This window comes from Pagrus pagrus, assembly GCF_965226575.1.
Source record: "Pagrus pagrus genome assembly, chromosome: 22".
Classification (NCBI taxonomy): domain Eukaryota; kingdom Metazoa; phylum Chordata; class Actinopteri; order Spariformes; family Sparidae; genus Pagrus; species Pagrus pagrus.
In genome coordinates, this window is record NC_140204.1 from 14,435,936 (window position 1) to 14,445,696 (window position 9,761).

The window sequence follows — 9,761 nt, forward strand, 5'->3', positions numbered from 1 at the left end:
GAATGTATTTGCACTTCCATCAACAGCTTGAGAGGTCACAGGAGCGGCAACCCCCGCTGTGAGAAAGAGGTTCAGTCAAAATACAGACGGTTTCGCAGCTATAACATTCACAGATCCTATAGCTCTTTGTTGCTGGGGCTAGAAGAAAATGTTTGCTGGAATGTGTTACTCTCACCAATTATGGACATATGGTTATATTCTAGTGTTGCAATGCTCATTTGATAGGTCTGGTAGTGGATGAAGAACATTTTAAAGCAATCTTGACCTCTCTTTAAAGATACAACAACACTGCTAAACCTGAGGGATAAATAAGGAAATACAATTTTAAGTATAATGGAATCAACATTGCTTAAAATGCTCGGAAATATATTCAAATATTTAGAAAAGACAGATGTGCAGCGACGCCCCAGCCCAGCAGGGGGCGATAACACCAGAACGTTGTGCTGGTTTATCACCGACACCAGGAGAAGAAGTCGTCGCCTGCTAATGACGCGTCTTCCCCGCGACATTCAAGTTTAACTAGCGAGAGGGAGAGAGACGGTTTTCTAGAGAAGGACAGGTGTATTTACGTCGAAAATGCTCAAAAAGAAATCAAGTAGCGCTGAAAAGAAAAGGAAACACTCGCAGTCCGAAGAACGGCACGACAGCAATAAACGAAGAAGCGGGGAAGCCAACGTGGAGGTGAGTTATTCGAGCTAATGAGACGCGCAAGCTAGTTCAATGCTAATACTGTGCTTTGTTTATAACTGTAGCTACCCCATCTCTACACATGCTACTGTATTTATATAAACAGCAACGTTACACAGACATAGGATACATAATTCAGACGTTTACTAGAAGAAGTTTCCCAAAACAACGACGCTTCAATCTCTGGTGGTAAATTATTCTGAAAGGACGCAATTTAACAATAGTATTAAAACCCTTTCTTACATTGTTTGCTGCTGTTAATTTCTGATTTGAAATTGTGGGACATTGCGTTTACATTGCAACTGTGTTTTTCTTTATGTTATTAAAAAGTAATTTAAAATATGAATACACATAAATAAATTCTGTTTTGTTAGCCAAGGGGTGTGTTGAAATTGATGGATGCTATTAAAGGACGTTTGGCTTTGACAGTCTGTTGTCAGAGACGTCTTTGACATGACAGACATGGAGCTTATAAAGTGATTCAGTCAGCTGCGTTTAAATGAAGACTTTGGTACCATTTTCTTTTAAATCAGAGTTGTGTCAATTTCTGGTAGTATTAAGCTGTGTGCATTATTGGCAAAAACCAATTAAAATGAATTGTTTTATATATTTGTTGATGAAGGTTCTCAGTCATACAGGTCTTGGTAAATCTAAGTGTTGTATCGTAGGCAACTGGACGTGTTTCAGTTTCTTGAAGACGCTTCACCTCTCATCCAAGAGGCTTCTTCAGGTCTGACTAATTGGAGGGGAGTTGCAGGCTTTTAAACTCTGTGTGGGAGTGTCCTTACAGAGTACCGTAGTTAAGGACTGGTGTTAGCTCTGAGTTTCAGAGTCATTAGGGCCACTTGTGGGTCCGTGACCCAACCGGCCTTCAAGTGGGTTGCTAGGTGAGCCCCAGTGTGAATGGTTGTTATGCTGTCTGGGGAGAGAACTCGGTACTGCATTGTAGGTGGGTGATAAGTAAAGTTGTAGGCCACCTTCTCAGTTCAAAGACAGCCGTTCCAGTTTGACATAGATGTATTATTTTACTCCCCTTGCAAACCATCCGTCTTCTCTGGCCGAGATGTTCGCATTGTTGTCCTCAAAGGAATGATTTTCCTCCTTCAGATGTAAGTGGACAGCAGAGTCTTGACATGAGGAGTGAGCCCTCCTGTGTTGTGCCTTTCATGTATTGAGAGGTTATATATTGCACCACAAAGCCAAACGTGCAACTAAAATTGAAAATAAAAAACATGTAGATTTTTGTTAAGTTGTGAAATTGAAGTCAGTAAAACACATTGAAATATTGATATGAGGTGGGCAAAATGTCAGAAACACATTGGTGTATGCTTCTACATGATCATAGATTTGAACCTCTAAAATGATTTAAACAAAAACACAACACAATAACACAAACCTGTCTAACAAGAAGAATAACCCTAGAACAGTTCTTTTAGGAATACATAATGTCTGTTTGAATAACGTGGGTTAAAGATGTAAAAACATTTTGATGCAGAACACAGTCACACTGGATGCTTAACTGTATTATTCCTGGGAAAGTTGCAAACCAAACAGAAGTTGTTGTGAAGAATACAATCCTTAAAACCTTCATTGCTGGATTTAAACCAAATGCTACAGCATTCATGACCTGTAACTCCTTCGTTTTTATCACACTTGCAGACTTGTCCAAGGCTCCCGTACACTGTGTCTCAGTGACATGTTGTTTTCCCCAAGCAGGACTCCAAAGATGAACTCGCTGACCCAGAGCTGGACAGGATTGGCAGTGACATCGAGGACGGGGGACTTGACCTCAGTCTGCCATTCAAGCCCATCACGGATTACGTCACTGACAAGCGGGAGATGCTGGAACAGTGTTTACGTGTGCTGGGGGACAAGAAGCTGCGCAAAATGCTGCCTGATGAGCTCAAGGTAGTAGTGTGATCTTATAAAAACTATGTTATATACGCTAATTATAAACTCTTCATCGTCATGCGACTGGAATACATGTGGCTGAATGTAAATGTCAGTTTTAGATAACTTTTTCTCAATGTTTGAAATGTTTTCACACTTCAAACCTATTTGTTTTTCATCGATAAAGGAAAAATATAACGACTATTGATCAAAGGGCATTTGTTAGCCTCATTTCACAACAGTGTAGATTTGTACTTCCTAAACGTTGTTTTTGAGATGTCCCTCCACTATAAAACTTCAACATACCACCACATTTTGTGTACTGCCAAGTGTTGTCTTCCAACATATATGGCCATATTTTCTACTGCTGGCTATATTTCAACAGCACCAGCTTTGGCTGGAAATGCAACAATCCCTTGAGTGATAGTGATGAATTCATGAAAAGGTTTCTTCCATGTTTTTGTTGGCATTTACTGTATTTTGGTGCACATATTAATGAAGTTATGTTTTGTTACATTGCCAGAAACGTACCAATGTTTGTACTGACTTAAGTCTATTTGGGACGCTATTAAAGCGCCCCATTGATGAAAGACACTGAAGAACAGTGCTATTTTATAACACTGTTAAACATTTTATAATTCACAGGACTGTAGTTTAGAGGAAATCAAAACGCTGTGCTGGGAGCAGCTGGAACCGATCTCGGAGAGAAATCTTTCTCAGATCTTGGCAGGTAGGACTTAAGGCCAGTTTGGCATACTCATCACAGCTGTTTCTTTCCTGGACTGTTTGTGCTTTAAACAATGTAGCATTGTAAAACACGCAAACACTTTCACTCAGTTCAGCTGTTGTTTGTGTCTAGGGGAAGATGTAACATCTGAAAATGGTGACAAAACCAGCCCAGGAGAGACCTTGGAAAGCCAGTGAGTGAACACTAATTCTGGGAAAAGATTTCAGAATGACAGTAGTTTGTTCTCATGCTTTTCTCTTCTTTTTATATGTTTATTTCATTCTTTCCCCCATGAAGGCAAGACAATAATGTGGACTCTACATCTTGCCTCAAAGAAACTGCAAAACCTGAAGACCCCAAGCAAGGTAATTTGTATGAAATGCGCACAAAGAACATCCCCCAGGCTCTCCATCAACTTCAAAGACAGGGATAAAGCTATAAAGAGAACAATTTTTACATTTAAAATGTGTTGATGTAATTGTCCTTACAGAGGGTGGTGGTTCGGGCGAGGAGAGCGACGTCCTCAGCATCAACGCAGACACTTACGACAGCGACATAGAGGGACCCAAAGAGGAACAGACTGTTAAAGCTGTGGAAGGAGCTGTCAAAGTAGCAGACAGCATCAGGGAAGGCGCTGACCCAGTTGTAAAACCTGAACCAGCCAATCCTGAACCCCCCACGGGCTCTCAACCAACAGAAGCAAAGAAAGACATCCAGAGTGACATAGACAAAAGCGTCAGCGAGATTTTAGCGCTATCGGCCGCTTCTGGCAAAGAGGTAGCCGAGGAGGTACAGAGCACGCCGCCACAGTCCACAGATGTTAGTTCACCCGTTCATGGTGCACCTGTTGCAAGTGGAAGTCGGGCACCTGCAGCGTGTCAGCCGTCAATTCAGCAGCTGGAGCTTCTGGAGTTGGAAATGAGGGCGAGGGCCATCAAAGCCCTGATGAAAGCAAGCGATGGAAAAAAGCCTTTGATAACAAAAACTGTTTAGCATGCTTTATTTGTTTTTTTGTTGTGAAAACTCCTGATTTATTGGTGTGGGTACCATTCAATGTGTTATTACTCCATATTGGAATGATGTTACATGCTATTTAATGTGAAAATCAAACGCATAAAGACTGTCCTACACTTTCTCAATCATTGTATGACCAAGTGTATTTCTCTCTCTGGTCACTAGATGGCAGTCTTAACCTGCCACTGTGCCTTCCCGGTGATGGGTCTTTTCTGTGCAGAGGAGAGCAAGAGATGATTTACTCGCTCACATTAGAGTCAACATAAGCAAGGCAGCATGAAAGTCAAGTTTTCTTAGTAATGATGTTATTTAGTATTACAGTTAGGGTAGAAATTGGTGGAGGTTCTCCTTGAGTCAATGTTGGAGGATGCGAGAATATCAGAAGGATGTTATTTTGTGTGTGGCAGCTTTGTACCATCATGTGCAGCAGACACACCTGCTGTCTTTCTTCACTGAACACCTGTTTGACTTGTCAGGCTCAAGTATGCGTATTCCCATGCACTGCCTTCTCTTAACACCAGGTTTAAATGGATATCTGTAAGGCAAAGATGGCATTACAGACAAAAGACCCATGAATGAAATAAATCTAAGATAATCAGCCCAGCTGTCCCCACCTATACATCAACTAAAAGAACCTGCCAGTTTTATCCACTGGAGTAACTTTCTCTATATGTGCAATTAATGGCATCCTCTCGCATTATATTGTAATTTATTCTGAAGCCGCTTTCTTCCTGTATAAATTGTAAGTATGCGGTGTGTGTGCAATTACATGCAGATGCAGAGCAAAACAGCCCCCTAACCCACCACCCCAAAGGAGACAATGAAACGTACGATAAGAAGCCAGCTTCCTCCCGGGTATTTGCATTTAAAAGGGTTATTATTTCATGGGAGGAACGATGGTGGGGAGGGTTAAAAGGGCCATTCTCTATGCATTTGTGTGCAGGTATCTTTGTGCTCATTGATGATCTGAAGAGGAAAACGTCCACTTTTGTAAAAGGGGATGCAACGCTTCTAAAGTGCTCGTGGTGGCTATGATCGGTGAGTATTTATTGGTGTCATTTTACTGCTATTAGAATGCCAATTATGATTTGGTGTGAGCAGATAAATGGCTTTTTAGGCAGAGCTCAAAACGAGGAGGCTGACAAATGGATTGACGGCGGTGAGGTGTTTTGTTGAGGGAGCACTTTTTGATTTTAAATGAGCCTCATGAGCCGTGCGAAGATGTTGAGGTATGACTCTTCTGTGAATGGTGCTATTATGAAAGTCAAAAACAGGTTTGTCTAAAAACCTCGTGTCCACCGGTTCGTCTGTTTAATAGTCACAGCTGTTGTTAAGTGTTGTGAGGAAATTGTCACACATTTGCTTTCAAAAAATCTTTTAAGGTGGTTTATTTTCTAACTTTTTCCAATGTAGCAACAGGTAACTTATTAACACTGACTCCAGGCACATTAATCATGTGTTAGTTGTTCCTTAAGACTTTCTGTGCTACATACTCTGCTAGTTGGATGTAGAATTTGATTGTGCTTCAAGAAATTTCATTTGTCTGCCGTCACTTTTTTACGGAAGCCCTAAAGGGCCATGCATTCATACATTTTATTTCCTCCGTTTTCCCGTGATAACGAGTTAATTTACTCGAGATCTCGAGATAACGAAACTTTGTTTTCCCGAGATAACGATATCATTAATTCGAGATCTCGAGATAATGACTGTGATATGATAGGCCTGAGATTATGGAGACGCCCGGGACCTTGTAGCTCTAGCTTGGAGGTCCCTGAACCCCCATTTTGAGAACCCCTGGTTGAGAGTTACATGTTAGGGTAACACTTTTTAGTTAATAGTTAAGTTATTTCAGTATTAATAAACAATGAGGTGCTTTATAAACCATTTATTATGCAAATTAAATAATGTTTGTAGATGACTACCCAGTATATATTAACCATTTACAAAGGATTATAAACATAAGTTGCAACTTTACAATAGACACTTGCTTAATAAATGGTGAAGTAACGATTAACTCAAGTTTTTACATTAACCATGAATTTACCGTTCATTAATGACCGCTGCTATAAAGTGGTACCCATATTAACAGTGCTAAATGTAGCGTCCTAGCATGCTCATGTTGGCTCGGGGGTCATAATGTGAGCTTGACATGCCAAAATACTAAATGATAGTATTTACACGCAAAACATGGAGGTTTAGAACGACATGCTGGATGCAACTGTGCTAAATGAGCCTCCTGACAGCTCAAATCACATACAGCAAACACTAAGTGAAGTACATCTGTATGCCAACAAATGGATGTTGAATGTTGCTACACAGCTCGACAGGCTCTTTACATCCAGTCTGAAATGCTTTGAAATGGCCACAATTGAATCACAAAATGGCAGCTCACATATGGCAGAATGGCGGTTACATTCTATAGCAAAGCCGTCTCTCTGATTTTTATCAAATCAACCATTTTTTGTCGTGTGCAGTGAACATCACAGCCTTGAACCATGGCTGAAAAGCTTCTTCGTCTTTTTCTGTTCTGCTAATTCGAAAAACAGTCCAGTACCACTTATCTCCTTAACGCTATTTCGGTGCACATGTCTGCTGCTGTTTGGTTTGATATTTCGAAAATGTTTTTTTTCTTTTTAATTGGAACACATTTGTATTAATTTCAGTGCTTCCACTCGTGTGTTTTCACATTTGGCAGGCATTTCTCTGAGTGTGCTTTGCAGCCACTGGAAATGGTAACAGAAGTATGTTTGTGAAAAAGACGCTAATCTCGTCCTACAGGGAAACGATAGGATAAAAAAGATATTGAAAAATGTTGTTTTTTTTGTTGTTCTTTAAAAAAAAGAGCACATCCTGTTTGCATAAATAAAGTAATTCTCTTCAAATTTCCTCTGTGGCGTCTCTGTTCTTTCTGCAGCAAGAAATTAAATTGAACTAACAGCTCATGCTGACAGGCAATAAATAACTTAGCACCTCTGTATGACTAAATGAATTGATTTCCCCAAGCAGTGACTCAGCGGACACATTTCATCTTCTTCAAGTTTCAGGGAACCTTTTTTTAAAACGCAGCAGAAGACGACATGTTTAGTGTTAAATTTAGTTTGTTTTGATTGGATGTCTAAATCTGTCGTAGTGCTAATTGCCGCTGCATTGGCGATAATCACGACTGCGCTCTTAAAGACAGTAGAAAATGTAACACAGTATGCTAAACGTGTTGATTATGTCTAAGTAGAGAGAACACTGGTGGGTTTTTTTGCCGTCTGCTCTTAGATGTTGTATATCATTCGAATGGTTGGCTTGTTGTAAAAAACCATGAACAGAAAACAATGACGATCGCTGCAGTCCCGTCTCAGGTGTGCTGCACATCTGTTCACTAGTCACTTCATTTGCGTGCTTAAATGCTCTGCTTTATCCTCAAAGTGGCATAAGCTTGGCTGAGCCCTTTTTGAAAATTGTGAAGTGGGTGATTGTAAGTTTGAGAGAGAAGAGCTCCCCTTTTTTTTTCCAGTCACACTACAAAATCCCTGAAAGAGATTTGAACATTTGATATTCCACTCCAGTGTAGTATCTGCATTTTGAGAAAATTCCACCCCTCCACTGACTCCTCTGACATCTGACTTTCAGATTCGGTGCATGCTCTCTCCACATGGGTTTCCCCTCCCCCCCTCCCATCCTCAACTTCGGGGTCTGCATTTAAATGGTGCATTAATACCATCAAACATCCATTGAAATTCTAGTGTGTATACCGGCGAGCCAATAAAGCAAAATGCTTTTGAAGGATATCGGAGACATCAGGCAGGATGGATGACCTCGCACAATCAAATCAGCATAATCAAATGAAATATCACAATATTACATCAAAGCCCAGCTCCCACCGCGACAGCAACTGCAACGCGATCAACAAGCCCAGTCCTTGGGGTGTGTTGGTGCAATCTCACAGAAATACTGCGGTGGATGGCCCCGAATTGAATATATTTTACAACTAATAGGCTTTGTGTAAATCTTTTAAATGCTCATGTGATCGACGGTTAATCTTATCAGTCAGTAAACACAACTCATTCCCACTGAAATCAGTACGCAAGCTGCAACCCTAATCTACAATATTATGCTCAGATCTATCTCTCCTCTGAGCATTAGGGGGTGATAATTACATATGCATCAGATTATATTGCCTTTCCTACATCAATAACACAAGCAACGCTGAAGCTAATTTGAGTATAATAACTCTCAAAACAGCCTTCGTGTCAAATAAAATACACATTATTTTTGAAAAATGCTTCGTCACCACACCCAGTGGAAATAAATCTGAGAGGACCGAGGTCATAATTCACTTGCGCAACCGTTGAAGTTTGATAAAAGAACGTGAAAACCATGGAGATGTATGATAATTGGGGTTGATATAGTTGATATTGATTCTAGCCTCCCAGTAATGTCCTGTCATACGGTTTATTGAGTTGAATTTGATGCAGAACTACAAAGAAATGTAAACTTTTTTGCATTATCACATCTCTGGGGACTTAACAATTAAATAGACATTATATCATACTTAACAAACATCAGTATACTTCACTGTAGGGGTAGGAATCACAGAGGAACTCACGATATGATACTATCACAGTATATTGCCCGCGATATCAATGGTACGATACAGGGAGATCGGTGTAACTCAAGGAGAAAAAGTAGTTATTAACAAGTGAGAGAAGAAGTTTACACCAATACATATCGTTAGTGATTTGTGATAACTGTGCTGGAACGCACAAAGATCCCAACTTTTTGTAGCACTGACTCGAAAGGTTTTTAAAGACCTAGAAATGTGAAGAATAAACTCTTAAGCCGTTCTAAATCCAGTTTCTTTAAACTAATCACACTTTCTGTGAGGCTAAGCTTGAAACAGCTGCATGGTTATGGTCCCAGCTGTCCTATGAACAGCAATGGACCACCAAAGTGTCCCCCAGATGGATGATGGATCACTGCACACAGCCCTGGTAGCTCACACTTTTATGACGCTAGGTGAAGACTGCACCATTTGTGCTGGAGCTGGAAGACATTGAACTGTCAAATCCTGGCGGGGTGCCCTTTATTTATTTTTATTTGGATGATTTATTTCCCGCAGAAGCACAGACGGACTGAGCCGAGTAAATTACTTTTGTCAAAGTTGTGATAAAACTGTCAAATTGCTTCCCACCATCAGCTGGCAAGCAATTGTATTACATAAGTAATTGTCAAAAGGAATGTCAAGAGAGGAGTATATTGCTCGGTGAGTTTCAGTCTGTCTTTCCATCGGGGCTTTACGTTCCTCGCCTTAGTTTAATGGCCCTGTCGTGTGTTTTAACTCCATTGCAGTATGTAGTTCTCGGGGGTAAAGCAATAGTTTAGATGCAGGAGGCTAAATGAATCTTAACTCTGACGCCAGCCTTGACCGTATTCGCGCGGCGGTCATTTACCC

General features: G+C 40.5%; 1 protein-coding gene across 1 annotated transcript; it reads left to right on the forward strand.

Moving 5' to 3' along the window:
* The first annotated feature begins 496 nt into the window (after nt 1-496).
* On the forward strand, nt 497-4,443 carry caap1 (caspase activity and apoptosis inhibitor 1). Its single transcript, XM_084343940.1, has 6 exons — nt 497-681; nt 2,404-2,595; nt 3,223-3,307; nt 3,437-3,497; nt 3,602-3,669; nt 3,795-4,443. Exons 1-6 carry the CDS (start codon nt 577-579, stop codon nt 4,295-4,297), a joined length of 1,014 nt encoding a protein of 337 aa, XP_084200066.1. The 5' UTR covers nt 497-576; the 3' UTR covers nt 4,298-4,443.
* The last annotated feature ends 5,318 nt before the right edge of the window (nt 4,444-9,761 follow it).